Source organism: Rhinoderma darwinii, chromosome 7 (genome assembly GCF_050947455.1).
Source record: "Rhinoderma darwinii isolate aRhiDar2 chromosome 7, aRhiDar2.hap1, whole genome shotgun sequence".
In the NCBI taxonomy this organism is placed as follows: Eukaryota; Metazoa; Chordata; class Amphibia; order Anura; family Rhinodermatidae; genus Rhinoderma; species Rhinoderma darwinii.
The window spans coordinates 39,590,946-39,608,416 of NC_134693.1; the positions used below are offsets into that span (position 1 = coordinate 39,590,946).

A 17,471-nucleotide genomic window follows, 5' to 3' on the forward strand; every position below is an offset into this window, starting at 1 on the left:
GCCTCCTGTCAAAAAAAAAACATAGCCTGTGGCATTAAAACTCTCTTTTGTCCATAGACCTAAATGAGACCGTTTTTGAGGCGCAAAAAAAAGTTAAAAAAAGGTCTTAATATACACATACACTTCATGCATGTGTGTTCACAGACCGTCCAAAAAAATGTCATAGGCACATATGTAGACCATTTAATCGATATGAAGAAATTGTCAGCGCTCTGACTATCCTGTAGAAAAACTAAGGGTATTGTTAATAGTCGCAGGGGTGTGCGCTCCATCTATCCTGTTATAGGTGAGCGCCCCAGGTATGGTGCAAGTACAAAGTGATTTAGTCACTTTCTTAACAAAAAAACAATTCTACAGCTGGTCCTTTTTGACCACACCATTATGTATACAATATCCCGATAAATGTGTCTTTACAATAAGTGCAGGGATGTCTGAATGAGACCTCTTTCACGCTATAATACAGTATAATCACTCTTTGGAAGGAAAACATGTTTGTAGGATTTAGATATTGAAGTAGGCAGAGCAAAGCTTACTGGCTGCAGATTCAAATTGAGGAGAATCTGTTATCTGCTCAACCTAAAATTCTGTTGGTTTGACTTTTATATACATATTTACTGGTGCCAAATCAGACCTCCAACAACAGCAGAATTTTTACTTCAGATAGAATTAAGGGGGTAAACCTATGTACTCCTTTGCACTGACTTTTTTTTTTTTTTCTTTTCTCTCTTTTTTTTTTTTTCTTCTATAGATGATAAAAAAAAAAAAAATCTTCATTAAAAATGTCCTATTATTTTGTTACTGTAGATTCTGCTTAAAGGGGTTTTCCCATTTAGGCCTCATACACACTTCCATCACAGTTTTCACGGCCGTTTTTCACGGATCCGTGTGTCCGTGATTGTATCAGTGTGGTTTCCGTGTACACTTCCGTGTTTCCGAGAGGAAACTAATTCCCATTCACACTATGCACCCGATATCAGTGCGGGCACAGCATGGACAGCGACAGGGTCCTGAAACATTAGAAATCTATATTGTGAGCGCTGCGCATGCTACTCACTGTCCAGCGGTAGTCACTGTCCACTGAAAGTGTTCCGATCAGTGCTGGATACAGTGAAGAGGTTACTGATCAGTGCTGGATAGAGAGAAGGGGCTGCAGTGATCGGCAGTAACTCAGCACCCTGGACAGTGAGTACCATGTGCGGCGCTCACAATATAGATTTCTAATGTTTCCTTCAAAAGCCCCGCTGCAAATAGTCAAGTGCAAAGACTTCTGCTGCAAAAATCACAACTCAGAAAAAAAAAAGTTTATGCTTACCCAGAACTCCCTGCTTCTTCCTCCAGTCCGGCCTACTAGGATAACATTGCATCCCATGTGACCGCTGCAGTGGTCACATGGACTGCCGCGTCACCCAGGGAGGTCGGACTGGATGTCAAAAGAGGGACGCGTCACCAAGACAACAGCCGGGGTACGTATGAACTTCTTTTTCTTTCTATCGCTGCGTGCCGCTGCGGAAACTCTGCCCGACAGTGCTGCCCCTTCTCTCTATCCAGCACTGATAGAGAGAAGAGGCTGCCGATCAGTGCTGGATAGAGAGAAGGGGCTGCCGATTAGTGTAGTGCAATATCGCTCTCTACATGTACTTCTGCCCACCCGGCCGTTGCTAGACAACGACTCCGTCACACACGGACGGCACACTGATGCCTTCCGTGTGCCTTGAATTTTTTTTTGGACGGACCCATTGACTTGTATGGGCCCCACGGTCACGGAATCTCGGACCACAGTAGAACATGCTCTACTTTTGTCGGAACAGAACAACGGGACCGTCAAAAAAACTGCTAGCACCCTGAAGGAAAAAACGGAAGTGGGCATGAGGCCTTATGACTTATCTACGAGAAGTCATAAATGTCAGATGCGGGTCCCACATCTGGGATGCGCACCTATCTCTAGAACGGGGCTTCCTAAATACAGTTCTACCGCTCTGTGTTCCCGCTGACACGTGTGATTTCCGACCATGTAAGATGAAAATTGCATAGCTCGCTGAGCTACAATGTTTCCGTAAGTCCCATAGTAGTGAATGGCAGTTATGGAAACAGCATAGCATGCGAACTACGCTGTTTCCGTAACTGCCATTCACTTTAATGGGACTTAGGAAAACAGCGTAGCTCAGTGCTGTTTTCATTTTACATGGTTGGAAATCACATGCATCAGCAGGAACACACCGCAGTAGAACTGGGTTTAGGGGGCCCCGTTCTAGAGAAAGGTGGGGGTCCCAGAGGTGGAACCCACATTTATCTGACACATCCTGTGGATATGTCATAAATGTCCCTGATAGTAAAACCCCTTTAACTCCTTTACACAACTGGCTGTGCTGCGGAGGCTGACATAGTTGCCGACAGCACACTGCTCCTGTCTGCTGTTGGTTCAGGGCTGACGACATCTGTTTTTAATGAGAGCCTGCTCTCCCCTCAATCTCTGAGTAGCACAGTGAAAGAGATACCAGCAGTGGTAGGGGGAAGTGGTACGCAGCAAAACAAGCTGTATTTGAGAGGGAGGAAAGAAAACACTGCAGAGTCTGCAGGGGGAGAGGGAAATCACACAGGCTGTATCAGTGTAAAGTAGGAGAGGCAAAGTAAGCAGGGGTGAGGGGAAAAAAAATTCATACACCTGCAGCATCCGTGTTTGCAGAGGGGACAGGAGATACCACAGGGGCTGTATCAGCGTCTGCAGAAGGTGAAAGCAGTGCAGTAATGAAGCTGTGCTAGTTCATGAGAGCTAGTGAAGGCAGCAGCAGTCTGAATTCAGTGTCCAGTATATATTACTGAGAGGGACATGCCCACATGAGACATGTTTGAAACTAGAAGCAGGTTGCACACTACGTATCATGGGGTCTGAAATAAAAAAAAATAAGGAAGCGACTTTGCAAATAGTCCTAATAAAGAATATCCTTCTGGTTTTTGTTTCAACAGCTGCTAAACAGACCTATGTGTCTCTATGGTTACAGACTACACATAATCCTGTGTTTTGTCTGATCCTGCATTTGCACTCCTTTATTTGTCACCCTCTTCTTGCAGACCGTGGAAAAGGGGACATATGAAAGTGTGTAATACAAGACTGCTGATCAAACCTAGACACAGGGCTTGTTTGTAGCAGTAAGCGAACAGTAATATATTTTTAATGTATTTGCAAAGTCGCTTCATGTATTTATTTCTTTATTTTTTGCACTGGAGCAATACAAAAAATCGTGCAACAGTGGAGGTACCCTTTAAAAAGAACCCGTCTGACCTGTGTCATCTTCTGACATGTCTGTTTTAGTAAATACTTGTATTTCCCATGAAATAACAATTCTGTAGCATCTTTGCTGTGCTATTACTGTTATTCCTCCTAGAAATGTATAAAAAAAATTAACTGGTGTTACCATTTTTTTTTATTAAGCACAGGGGTGTGTCCTACAGTCTGGCACTGATTGGACCATGCCAGATGGTGTAAGGACACGCCCCCAACTGGTAACACCTAGTTGTCCATTTATTCATAAATTTCTAGGAGGAAAAACTGAGGAAGAGCACAACAAAGAGTTCTAAGAAATCTTCATGGGAAATACAAGTAGTTACTAAAACAGACCTGTCCGGAGAGACGATGCATCCTCTTTAAACCTGTAAATACTGTTGAGTAACTTTTTGCATATTCATTGCTGTTCCTATGCAGGTTATGCAGCCAAAGAAAACCAGCAGATACTTGAACGCAGGTCTATATGCAGGTTTCAAATGTTAAATGATGTTCAAGAACTACATTTTAAAACAAAGGTCGTAGTTTCCCTTCAATTTGGTCATGGTTTATGAAAAAATATTATCTGACGAAGACTACAACCTACTAAAGGACGCTTTAGCGGACAAATGAAATTATTCCCACTAGCCCACATTAGAAGTCTACTTGGCTAGCTGCTGTCCACCATCTTTATTATAGAAATTCCTGTCTGCACCCAGTAGCTCTGGTAACTACATGCCCCACAATACCTTGCCTAGATATCCGATAGATCAGTGCTTCTCAAAGTGTTAGGTGTAAGGCACACTGGGCACGGGCAGCAGCTGCTTATAGTCGGGTATGAAAAGAATATAGTGCAGTCCGTAGCGGTCTGCTCTCAGCAGCAGATAGTCCGTGCACGCTGAGATCGCCTCCAGCCATAAGTGTTTCCATGGCAGCTGTGCCGCTTCTCCTGCGATCCGGTTCGTGTGGTAGGGAGCGGTACTTGGGCAGTGTCTTTTATTTAACCCTTTGCATAGTATGAGGAGCTAAGTGGTGTTAGTGAAAGAAGGGTGATGAGCGGCACACAGGCTAAGAGCAAAGAAGATATGGGCTTGGAGGCGGTCAGGGATTTGGCTGTTTGTTACAATATGTGTGGGTGTGTAAGTAGATACACCTACTGTCTATCCATAGCCTAGTGATCATATCTTCTGTGAAAAGCCTTTTCTTTCCCATTATCTTGCATGGCTTGGGGCACATGGGTGTAACAGAAGGCTCCTACATGTGCCACACTCTCCAATATGTGATCACTGAGATCTCATTTGGCTCAGAAAGCCGGTGCTGTTCTCTTTCCTAGGTGCTTTCTAATGATGAACACTCTTAAGGCTGGGTTTACATGTTGTGGCCGAAACCGGTCCGACATGCAGTTCGGCGCTGGTTTCAAATTGATTGTTCATGACCACACAGTAAACTGCTGCAAAACCACGCTGTCATTAACAGTCAAACTGCGGTTAGCTGGAATCCATTTGAAAACCACACTGACCTGCATAGTGGCGAGGTTGCGACTGCAGCTTTTGAACCCAGCCGAATAATCCTCCTTTCTCTCTTGAAATGCAAGGCATCTGTTCAGGTTCTGTATTTATTTGGTGCTTCTTAGGAGGTATTTTACACTGCATTGTGGTATTTGTTTGGCACTGCTGGGGAGTTTTTGTGGTATCAGGTGTTGTTAGGGGGTATTATGTGCACTGCATGGTGGTATTTAGCTGGCGCTACTGATGTTCATGGTTGCATTTGTTCGCTGGTGAGTAGAAAACGCCTGACATGCATCATTCCAGACGCAGCACAGGAAGAGTTGCAGATTGTGCATTTGCAGAAGCAAAGCAGCATGTCGCAGCCAATTTGCAAACCCCAGCATGCTGCGGGGTAGACGTGAATGGTTGGCTATAGTCTTATATAACTGACAGGAAACTAATGAGTATAATTGGATTTCGTGAAACAGCAGATTATACATTCATTGGAGTTCCCTTTTTTCACTTTATTTTTTTTTTTTTTCCAGACAGGCGTATGGAGAGAGCTTGCTAAAATTGAACAGGATTTTCTAAAGCCTCTCCATACCGGACTGAATATGTCCAGAGCCCATTACGAAGCAGAAATGCGAAGAACAAGTGAGAAAAAGAAAGGTGAGAAATGAGTCATGTTATCACTTATTCTGCGCTTTCACAACCTTTCCAAAAACCAGAAGGAACTGTGTGGTTTCTGTGTGAGCCGTTTCCACCTTCTGAACAGAATAGCTCATCTCCCTGGACATCCAGACTTACTCTGGTTAAATATGTATTTTCTTTCCTCGCAGGGTCCCACTCAGAGAAGTCACTTTGTACGGTAACCGCTGGGGGTAATACGCTACCTGACATGACTCCTGAAATGCAGCTTCAGGTGTGTTATTTATTCCGCTGTATTATTTTTTTAGCAGTGCGCTCTTGCCTCTGAGTGATCAGTGTGTTCTAGATTCCTCCTAGTACTGTGTAATGTCATTGCGCTTATCTAAACAACATTAACGGTTTTTGACATTTTAGGTTCTACAGTCCGCTCTTTTCACATTCGATTTAATGGAAAGTATCCTCGCCAGAGTCGAAGAGCTCATTGAAGTGAAGCTAAAATCTGCACCAGAGGAGAAAATTGGGTCAAGTAAAGATGTTTAGCATTTCTGTTCTGTATTTATAAGTAAGTTTTAGGCAATAAATATTTTACAAGATAAGAAACCTAAATGGAATGTTTTTTGTTTTTTTGTTTTTTTGTTAGATAATTTTATACTAATTATCTTAAGCCTGCTTACCTGTGCATATCCTTTGCTCAGTACAAATGTTACATTCATTATATCCTCATTATTAAATGGAGAATACCTCTAGTTTCCTGAGCTGGTCGGTTCTAATGCTGCCCAAATATATTAATGTTGGCACCCCCCTCCCCCCTTTCAGTGTGTATGGGGGGGGGGGCCCTCTTGACTGTCTCACTGATGGCAGATACTGGGGGAAACCAGGATCTGATATATTGAATTTGAACATACCTGACCCTTGATTCTGCTATGACTAGGAGATAAGCCACAGTCAGAAGTGTATGGCAGTGCCTTGTCTTCCTCTCCCTATTGAAAAAACATGTATGCTTGGCCGAGTGTGGAGGTCCGTGTAGACTGTATGGCTAGGATTTACATTATTCTCAGTACATATGCAATGATTTCCCTCCTTTCCAGTAGTCGTTCCTATTTTTTTCAGTTGCAGTAATAACAGACAATGTATCCTATAAGGAATAGTAAAAATGCCTTTACTTAAGCATGTAGCAACCACTGTATCAGGTTTCGTCTAGTGTTTTCCACACTGGGCTATTTTCAACAATATACATTTTAGCCTGGAGAAGTCTGTCCCGTATACTTTCAAGGTGAGGTTTGCAGGTAGCCTGTAAAATACATAGTACCACTTATATAGAGCATACTGTACACATCATCAAGACATGCATCTAAGTAAAGCCCAGGTTATTGCTTTAGGCTAGAGTAAATATTATGCACCGAGTCTAAAGGTATGTTCACACAGTTTTTTTGCAGGCAGAAAAATCTGCCTCAGGCTGGGTTCACACAGTTTTTTTACGCGAAAACAGCCTGAAAATGCCTCCCATTGATTTCAATAGGAGGCGGAGGCATCTTTTTCCCGCGAGCGGTAAAACAGTCTTGCGGGAGAAAGAAGGGACATGCCCTATCTTCGGCCGTTTACGCCTCTGACCTCCCATTGACATCAATGGGAGGCAGAGAAAGCGTATTTCGCAGAGTTTTATGCCCGTGAAAATCGGCGTGCAGGCAAAGGAAAATCTGCCTCAAACTTCCAAATGGAATTTTTGAGGCAGAATTTCCACCTGCAAAAAACTCTGTGTGAACCCAGCCTCAAAATTCCTTCAAGAATTTTGAGGCAGATTATGACCTGACTGCACCTTCTTTGCCAAGTTTTGTGGCCTCGTGTTTAGCTCCGCAGGCAAAAAACGCAGCGACAACCGCTTTCTCTGCCTCCCATTCATGTCAGTGGGAGGTCAGAGACGGAAATGCGGGAGGAAAGAGCATGTTTTTTTTGGGGGTTTTTTTTCTGGGGAAAAAAACGCCTCCCATTAAAATCAATGGGAGACTTTTTTGGCGCGGTTTCTGCATCAAAAAAAACTGTGTGAACTAGCCCTAAGACTTTTTTATATAACTTATTTCTAAGCAGAGGCCTACCCAAGTTTATTATTGTGAGTTTCCTCCAAAAGGCTGACTTCTCTCCCTGTGAATCTTGCATTGAAAATCCACAATGCGGTGGTTTATGGAAGTCTCATGTGTTTGCAATTTAATATAGGAGACCGACTTGAAAGATCTACTAGACCTACAGATGAGTCGACAATATGTTGGCGAGAAGGTAGCTTTAGAAAAAAAAAAATCTTATTCCTCTAAACACAGAGGGGCAGTTTATACAAATTGTTGCAGGGGAAAGTGTTTACAGTTACACATGTGAGTGTATGTATGTATGTATGTATGTATACAATGTCAGCCAAGAGGAAAATATGCAGCCGTTTATACATTTCACTTTTGTGGTCTGCTGTAATTTGCCAGAAATGCGTACTAAATTTTTAATGCCCTTGGCAAGCCCATACCAGTCATACACTGTGCAAGGGTTTTTGAAAGGGCAGTACTAACCTAGAATTCATATACATTTGACCTTCATTTACATGAATTTGGTGCATATCCCATCCAAATTTCACTATTTTTGAAGACCGAAAACTTTGTGAAATGACACTTTGACATTAAATGACTGGGCAGATTCTTAGGCTGGGTTTACACGACCCATTTTCAGACGTAATGGAGGCGTTTTACGCCTCGAATTACGTCTGAAAAAACAGCTCCAATACGTCGGCAAACATCTGCCCATTATTTTCAATGGGCTTTACGATGTTCTGTGCCGACGACCTGTCATTTTACGCGTCGCTGTCAAAAGACGGCGTGTAAAATTACAGCCTCGTCAAAAGAAGTGCAGGACACTTCTTGGGACGTTTTTGGAGCTGTTTTCTCAGACTCCAATGAAAACAGCTCCAAAAACAGCCGTAAAAAACGCGAGTTGCTCAAAAAATTTCTGAAAATCGGGGGCGGTTTTCCCTTGAGAACCTCTCTGTATTTTCAGACGTTTTTTGCGCTGTCGTGTGAACATACACTTACACAATTTACAAGGGCATCCAAAGAGGTTTCCCTCACAAAAGTCTTATGACCTGTAGGATTGGGATTTCATTAAACACTAATGGGTGATTGTTTGGCCCCTGGGGAAACTGCCAATTTCAGGAACAGGCCTGTTTTAGTCATTGGCAAGTGAAATGCAGGCTCTCCATTAAAGCAATACACAGAAAAAAAATCCAGACGTTCTTGCTGTAATATCCTACTAGCCTTTGCAAAATGAGACATTATAGAGTTAAATGAAACTAAGAAATATTTTTAAAATTTGTGTCCCAGAAAATCAACCGCTCCCTCACTCCTTCTCACCTCATATAAGTTCTACAGTGCTGTGAAAAAGTATTTGCCCTTCACCCGATTTCTTCTATTTTTTGCTGGGTGTTACCAGTTGGGGGTTCTTCCCTACATAGTCTGAGACTGTCTTATCAATGCTCAGTCTCAGACTATGTGGGGACACACCCCTATGAAAAGGGAAATAGTAACACCCAGTTTAAATTTATGTATAAATTGACTAGGAGGAATAAAGAGGAACAGCACAACGCAGCGTTCTAAGAAAAGATGCTCCTGAATTGTGATATTTATGGGGAAACCAAGTAATTACTAAAACAGACCAGTCAGGAGAGCGAATAGGTTCTCTTTTAAATAGGAACTACACTTTCATCAAACTTTTACTATGTCAGACATATCAAAAGTTTGGATCGATGGGGTCTAAGACCCCCACAATTGCTGAAAAGAAGGTGCAGAAACGCTCAGCTGAGCCCGCTGCACATTCGGCTGTGATTAGCGCTCGTCGTCTGGCTGAATACTGCTTACGTAGAATCACAGCCGAAGGTGCAGGGTGCCCAGCTGAGCATTTCTGCACCTTTTCAGCAATTGTGGGGGGGGTCTTAGCACCCGGACCCCATCTATCCAAACTCTTGATCTATCTCTATAAAATATCAAAAGTTTGATAAAGTGTAGTTACTATTTGACCCTGTACACACAGTTTTTTGCAGGCAGAAAATTCTTTTTTGTTTTTTTTTTACCTTTTTTCTTCAGGCAAAAGCGAAAACTGCGAGCATTTTTTTTGCAATAAAACGCCAAGGTGGTTTTTTCCATCTCCCATTGATTTCAATGGGGTTTTTGAGGCGGAAAACACCAAGATAAGGCATGTTGTTTCTTTTAGCGTGAGTTATTTTTTTTCCCCCCCGCTCGCGGGACAAAAAAATGCCTCCACCTCCCATTGAAATCAATGGGAGGCAATTTTGCTGCGGTTTCCGTGGCAAAAAAAAAACCCAAACCTCCAGTATGAGGTAACTTGTCCTATTAATTTCAATGGAGTGTGACCACACTTGCATTGTCTGGTTGGATCAGAGAAAAATGTTTAAAGGAGACTGCTGAAGAGCAATGAGGAAAGACTAGCTTACCTTAGCTATAGTTAAAACACTTTTAACCGTTTCCACACTATTATGGGTAGGAATGACTTTTAAGTTACTTCCAAGGAACCTAAGCAATAAGTGAAAAAATTTAAGCCATGTGTAATAGAGATTTCTCTGCACAAACGACAGATTTTTTTTTTTTTTGTACAAGCAATAAATGAGTATGGTAGTTCTATGTTCTGCGGATGATGGAAGCAGTATTTCTATATGACCGCTCGCAATCATTACACCTTAAAATGTTGTTGTTTCACTTTTGGTAGACCCAAATGGAATATTTTCGAGCTTTCCTCTGAGACCTGCTCCCATTGGTAGGCTGGATTCACACGAGCACATTACGTCCGTAATGGGCGAAACGTATTTCGCCCGCAAGTCCCGGACCGAGCACACTGCAGGACAACTGTCCCGTACTGTAATCATGTTTTCAGTACGGGACAGTAGTTCCACGGACAGGCAGGGACTCCTAGCGTCGTACATAACTATGATGCTAGGAGCCCGGCTCCCTGCACTGTGTTCGGTCCGGGACTTGTGGCCGGAATACGTTCTGTCCATTACGGACGTAACATGCTCGTGTGAACCCAGCCAGATTAGATAGAAAATGTGGCCATGTGAGTGATCTAGAACATTGCCGTTTTATACGCTGATCAGAATTTGATATAAAACAAGACACTACATGGCAGAATCCTCTTACATTGGATTTGTGCAGAAGCTTGGCAGATGTTTGAGTGATTTGAAATGTAAAATGATATACCTCAGCTGAATACTGAACATTAAGGCAAATTCTTCTGGTCCATGGAGAGCAGCCACCATCACTAAGAAGCTGTTTCGATGAATAGATGTGAATGTCTCTATTTTATCAAAGACGGCTTCTTTCTGAGTGCCAAGGACTTCTTCAGCATTTGCCAGCAAAAAAGCTATGCCTACATAAAGAAAAAAGTAACAGCTAGTCTACATATAATGTAACTATTGGTGTAGAAATCGTAATGAAAAAGCTCCATTACTGCCACCACATATGCGGCGGGATCACTGAGAAGGGAGCCACAGCTTTCTGTTCGCATATGCAGAGTCACGGTTGTTGCTAGGGTCTTCTATGTCGCGGGGCTTGTGCCCCTGATCTTTTATCCCCCACACTGAAAAATTATTACATTTTTACATACATTATCGGAGATAGCATATCTATAAGACTAAGGCTCCTATAGCTACACCGCTGGATAGAATTGGATGCATTCTCAGCAGACCGTATCATACATGATAGACTTAGATACAGGGCCCCAGCAGTAAGTATCCCACCTCCCCAAAAAATTGTGTGTATGTGTATATATATATATATATATATATATATATATATATAAATAAAATCTCCCGTATCTAAGCCTACCTTGTGGTAGGCTTAGGTACATGGTCTAACAGACCATATCACACAGGGGCACTGTATCTAAGCCCATGTGTGATGCTGTCTGTTGGACCCTGTATCTAAGCCTACCACAATGCAGGCTTAGATACAGGACCCCAGCAGGCAGTAATGATGTCTTCAGAACCATTCAGCGTGGTAACGTCATGCGCAACGCACAGCGTCGTGACGCAAGAAGACATCAGGACTTCATACTTGCCCTCCTTCCCGGGCGTAGTGGTTGTTACTATAGTATCAGGGGCCCGTGTATTTTATGACATAGGCCCCAGTTACTATAGTCAATTTATTATAGACGCGGTGCGGCTGCCCGTCGCAATTGCAACAGCGGTGAGCCCTGTAGCGGCAGTCGACCGGGGATCCGGGGCTTGGGCCCCGGTGATAGCGACGCCCCTGTGCAGAGTGCTTCATCCTCGTAAAGCAATATTGTACGGATCACAGGGTGTCTCTTCTGATAACCGATTCATTTTAAACTGATTGTCCCACCAGAGCAACCCCTCCCCATATATTTTATTAGGAAATTGTGATGAATTGCAATACCAGACACCGCCTATGAACAGATATGGTGCGGTTTCTGGGCAGGGAAACGCCTTAACTATGTGTGTTTTGGATGGGACACCCAGACATCTGAAATACAGGTAGTTAAACACCGGTACAGTATGAAAGTCTGAACGATTCCGAAGATGTAGTAAAATAAAGCATATACCCAACATGTAATATATAACTGCTATGAATAAAAGTATTGGAGTTTTATGGAAAGTTTGTGGTCTACAAATTAGAGTTTAAATTTCTAACAAATTATTGCATATTGTCGGCTATCAACCGTAACATACCAGAAAGGGGAAAAATGATAGATCCAGTTAGCACAGACGCTGAAAATCGGATTTTATGCTGTTGATTCCGCAAAGAAGCGATCACCTCATGATCCTGGAGAAATATCAGAAAACCAGCATTAGAGCTTTGTTATTTTAACGCTCTAATAACACCATGAATTTTTGCCTATTTAATGGTGTCTATTATATGCGTTTTTACTTTTCTTTTTTTATATTTTTTATTTTTTACAAGCGTTACCATATATCTTTTGAAGTCCTTTAAGGCCCCATGCACATGAACGTGCTTTTGCGGCCGCAATTCCCCCGAAAATCCACAGGAGAATTGCGGCCCCATTCATTCCTATGGGGCCATGCACACGACTGTGGTTTTCACTGTCCATGCATGGCCCAGGAGCCCGGACCGCAGAAAGAATGAATGAGTGTCTTATTACGGCCGAGTTCTGCGGTCCAGGCTCATAGCAAATAATGGCTGCGGCCATGTGAACGGCCCAGGATTTGCGGGTGACACTCGACCCGAAAATCACGGCTGTGTGCATGAGGCCTAACCGGTTCAGGACCAGACACCGTTTAACTAACACGTGCTAAAAACGGCTATTACCTTTTTATTTGTTGTGTTAGCAATGTGTTTTTTGCAATGTTTTTTCATAGACCCATGGAGGCTTTTTTCGTTTCATCATTTTTATATACATTCTTTTTACTATTTTAGAATTTCGATATTCAAGTTTGAAAATAATAGTAAAAAAATATGTTTGTTTACTTTTCAGCTATTTTTTTTTTTTTTATGGTAATAGTTTTATTTTATTTGTGATAGTCGTCTACCAAAAGCTTTGATATATTACATGTCTATTTTATGGGTAAATGGGTCAGGGCTCGCATTACAACAATGATTGGGGGGGGGGGGGATTGGTATTTTATGTGCATTTATTATCTTGTTTATTTTTACTTTATTTTCCTTTTTTTTGTGGTCAGAAAAGACCTTTGGGGGACTTTATTTTTCTTTTACACTTTATTATTCCACTGTAACTGGGGCTGCACAGCAGACTATTTTCACTAGTAGGGTTGTTCTGGGTCTAGTCAGATAGCAGCAGCAGCCTGCCACTGGCGATCATGTGATCAGTCACGTGATCACTGCCTTTATTCTATACACAGCGCTCATTGAGAAACGATCGGAGAAGATAGGAGCAGCGAAAGCTGCTTCTATCTTCTCTTCAGAGTCCCTGGAAGTCACTGACAGCCAGAGACCCAACTTTCAGCTGCCTGATCGCTCGGGCAACCATCCAACACACTTGCCGTATACCTGCTATGGAGCGGGTTTTAAGGATTTGAACCACCACGCTTTTCTACAGCTGGCGGTCGGGAAACTGTTAAAGAAAAAAATGGCAGAAGAAACGCTATACTTTGAGCATGCTGTGTTTTGAAAATAAAATTGCCACTGACCCCAAAAATGCCACAAACCAAGACGCTGTATATGTACGCTCTGATATATTACTAAAGACTGTAACCCCTTAACGACCCCAAGCCACAAGACTGTGGCTAGGAGGAGTTTGAATGGAGCAACACAGTTGAGCATGCGCCCTGCTGCTCCATTCAGCCGAGAACAGGGGAAAATGCAAAAAACAATAGCAAAATTAGGGTATGTTCACACGGCCTATTTACGGACGTAAATCGGGCGTTTTTGCCCCGAATTACGCCCGAAAATAGCGCCTCAATAGCGCTGACAAACATCTGCCCATTGAAAGCAATGGGCAGACGTTTGTCTGTTCACACGAGGCGTATATTTACGCGCCGCTGTCAAATGACGGCGCGTAAATTGACGCCCGCGTAGAAGAAGTGACCTGTCACTTCTTTGGCCGTAATTGGAGCCGCTATTCATTGACTCCAATGAATAGCAGCGCTAATTACGGCCGTAATTGACGCGGCGTTCAAGCGCCTGCACATGCCGGTACGGCTGAAATTACGGGGATGTTTTCAGGCTGAAACATCCCCGTAATTTCAGCCGTTACGGACCCCCGCCGTGTGAACATACCCTTACTCTGTTTTTTAAAATTTTACCATGGGGGATACATAACGTGTTACCTTTTATTCTGTGGGTCGTTACGGTGGTACCAAATATGTATAACATTTTTAACTACTTGTGCACAATTTAAAAATTAAAAATAAAACTGCCGCATTCAATTTTTTTTATTTTTCCGTCAATATAGCCGTATGTGGGCTTGTTTCTTGTAGGACACATTTTTTTAATAGCCATTTTGGGAAACAAAATTGATTTACCTTTTTGAGGGTTGGGGGTTAATTCAGTTTTGTTTTTATTCGGTCGTTCACCGTGCAGTTTAAATAATGTTTAATACAGTACGTATTATAAGGGTCGTTACAATAGAGTTTGTTGTTTTTTTTTGTACTTTTGCAAAATAAAACTACTTTTTATGGAAAAAAAGCTTAGTTTTTTTTTTGTTAACACTTTAGTGATTTCTTTTTTAAATCCCATCAGGGAACTTCACGATGCACTCTTCTGATCGCTTCTACGGTATAAGGCTTTAGTACACTGTCCGTGTATAACAGACAGGTAATGTATTAGGCCCTGCCTGTGGGGCCACCGATGGGCGAGAGAAGGAGCCCCCTAACTCTGTCAAACTACTTAGATGCTGCAGTCGCTATTGACGCTATTAAATGGCTGGGATCAGAATTATCTCTGATCCCGACCTTTGCAACGGGAGTCCATCTGTCAGTAACCTGCGATCACAATGACTTACATGTACGTCATATTGCATTAATGACTTTTAAAGCTTAAAGTAAATTATAAGGGTATGTTCACACGCAGTGTTTTCAGGCGTAATTCGGGTGTTTTACGCCTGAAAAAAACGCCCCTAATACGCCTACAAACATCTGCCCATTGGTTTCAAAGGGAATTACGATGTTCTGTTCACACGAGCCTTTATTTTACGTGTTGCTGTAAAAAAACGACGCGTAAAATGACGGCTCGTCAAAAGAAGTGCAGGACACTTCTTGGGACGTTTTTGGAGGCGTTTTTCGCCTGAAAACAGCTCTATTTTCAGAAGTTTTTGCTCACTGCGTGTGAACATACCCTAAGAAAGCATACATGCACAGTATTTTGACGTTTTTGGGGTCAGTCGCATTTTTGCAGGAAGCCGCATTCTCTATGCATGGCGTTTTTCCCATTGGCTTCTCAATAGGACTTAAATAAAACACGTTAAAGTTGCAAAATAAAAAAATGCCACTGAAAACGCCTAAAATTCATTACATAAGAACCAAAAAATGGCCTATCATGGACATTTCATGGCCGCTTTTTTTTTTTTCGGTCTAAATAAAGTGTCCAGATGTTAGAAAAATATAGCTAGAAAACATGAAGTTTAGTTCACAGAATACTAAAAAATAATGGACATCAAATATTATTTCTTTTTTGACTAATGAGTAATAGAGGTGTGCCTCCGCTGCTCCAATACCATCAGAGCTCTCCTATTGCAGACATCTCACATTATTAAATTATGTTGGATTACTTACCAAGAGTTTCCTTTGATACCTTCAAATAAGACTAGCAGACAGTGTTCAACATATTCCTGGTTAAATAACCATATGCAATAGTCTAGTAATTTTAGAGGATTCACTGGTATGGCTATGTATCCTTCCTATTACATTTCACTACTTGTCATGGTCATGTATCGTTCACATAAAATGCAGAGTATTTATACTATGGCGGCCAACACGTGAGGAGCTCATCGTTTCAATTGGTATACAATGAGAATTTCAGAAACTAGCCTGTTTTTTTTTAACGCGGATCTGTCACTAGTTTAGTAATGCCCTATCATCTAATAGGCGCTATCACACTGATAATGATAGTGAAAATTGTGTCCCAAAAAGTTTATTATTTTACAAGTAAAGAGCTTTTTTTCTAAATATGCAAATTAGCTTATACTAGACAAGTGGGTGTCAACACCAGTGATTCTATTGAGGTGGAGCCTCCTCACAGCCTCTGACGCTGTCCTATCAGCATGAAGCTGCTTCACATAGTGTAAGAGACTGTGGCTGGAAGGAAGGGGGATCACTTCAAATAGCCATATCTCTGGCTGTGGACCACCTAGAACAGCGGTGATTCTAATCTTTCATATGGCACCAGGATCCCAGCTCTAGCTGTGAAACAACCGGAGATATCCCCAGTTGAAAACCTCAGTCGGGCATGGAAGCTGTACACTATATAATCACGCTGTGTTGCTGGGCTGGGAAGACGAGAACTGTATAACGCCGATTGGACAACGTCATACAGAAAACATTACACCGCCCAGAGTGAATATAGCCAAATTAGCATATTTAGGAAAATGCTCAGAACTTTGCAAATAATAAACATTTTGAAAAAACTTACACTGTAGTTATCAGCATCATCGCGCCGTCGCCTATTAGATTATTTAGGAGAAAGGGAATTCATAAACTGGTGACAAATCCTCTTTAAGAAAGGAAGACAAACTACTCGATAGAAAGTCTCCACATGAGCTCACGGTACCTGCAAAGAGCTGCTCACAATCACAGTGGTGCTCCAATCCTTAGCCATTTTTACATCCGGAGTTGCCATTTTTTGTGTTCCCGGTTGCTGTGCGGATAATTGATGGAGTGGACTTAAAAGACAGATTCGACTATTATTAAGAAATTAATATTGAATATTATCTTAAAATATTGAACTATTAGATGTATCTCTTTATAACAACTAGAATGTCAAGACTTCTGCTGAAAAGTGATTGGTTGCCATGCATATGCTAGACCTACAATGAAGCTCATATCTAGAAACACGATGGTACAAATATGACAAAAGGATTAGATGAATATAAAACAATGCCAAAAACATCCTTATCTGGAAATACAGGCCATAACTCCCCCCATAGCTACAATTTCTAAAAAGCTCAAGAGTAACTACAGATCCATCTTGATGCGGATTTGAAGTCTCTTTTGTATAGTTTCTGCCAAAAGCTGAAAAAGATTTTAGGTAACCTTTTCCTTGAATTTGCCATATGCTAACGCAAGTCTGTAACTGGAGTAGTGACTCGTGATATTATAAATACAAATCAAGAGAAATTTTCTCTGGACATGCCTGTAAATAATATTGTATAAAAATCCCATTCAGACGTGAGAATCAGACTGTTAGCGTATGTTCACACAGGCTATTTTCGGCCGTTTTTTCGGGCCGTAAACGACCACTATAACTGCTGAAAATTCAGAAGCAGAAAAACGGCGTTCTGTTCCGACGGGGCCTTTTTTACGCGGCCGTTTTTAAAAAAACAGACGCATAAAAAAACGGCCGCGAAAAAGAAGTGCATGTCACTTCTTCAGCCATTTTTGGAGC

At 42.0% G+C, this 17,471-nt stretch overlaps 2 protein-coding genes across 7 annotated transcripts in view; one reads left to right on the forward strand and one right to left on the reverse strand.

Moving 5' to 3' along the window:
* GLMN (glomulin, FKBP associated protein) overlaps positions 1-6,019 on the forward strand; it is a 41,021-nt gene extending 35,002 nt beyond the window's left edge. Inside the window, exons 18-20 of one of the 2 annotated variants that reach the window (XM_075833209.1) lie at positions 5,292-5,415; positions 5,586-5,668; positions 5,809-6,019. In XM_075833209.1, coding sequence (XP_075689324.1) covers positions 5,292-5,415; positions 5,586-5,668; positions 5,809-5,934 — 333 coding nt within the window. In that variant the 3' untranslated portion in view covers positions 5,935-6,019. The remainder of the gene's footprint in view (positions 1-5,291; positions 5,416-5,585; positions 5,669-5,808) is intronic. The other variant, XM_075833210.1, reaches the window with a different exon arrangement.
* The window catches only part of C7H1orf146 (chromosome 7 C1orf146 homolog), a 36,464-nt gene that overhangs the window by 5,679 nt on the left and 13,314 nt on the right, over positions 1-17,471 (reverse strand). For 3 of the 5 annotated variants that reach the window (XM_075833216.1, XM_075833215.1, XM_075833214.1), the window contains 4 exons: positions 16,638-16,749; positions 12,125-12,218; positions 10,635-10,803; positions 9,875-9,953 (listed from right to left, as the gene is read on the reverse strand). In XM_075833216.1, coding sequence (XP_075689331.1) covers positions 9,875-9,953; positions 10,635-10,803; positions 12,125-12,218; positions 16,638-16,706 — 411 coding nt within the window. In that variant the 5' untranslated portion in view covers positions 16,707-16,749. Of the gene's footprint in view, positions 1-6,557; positions 6,686-9,874; positions 9,954-10,634; positions 10,804-12,124; positions 12,219-16,637; positions 16,750-17,471 lie in introns of all 5 variants that reach the window. The other 2 variants (XM_075833218.1, XM_075833217.1) reach the window with 2 other exon arrangements.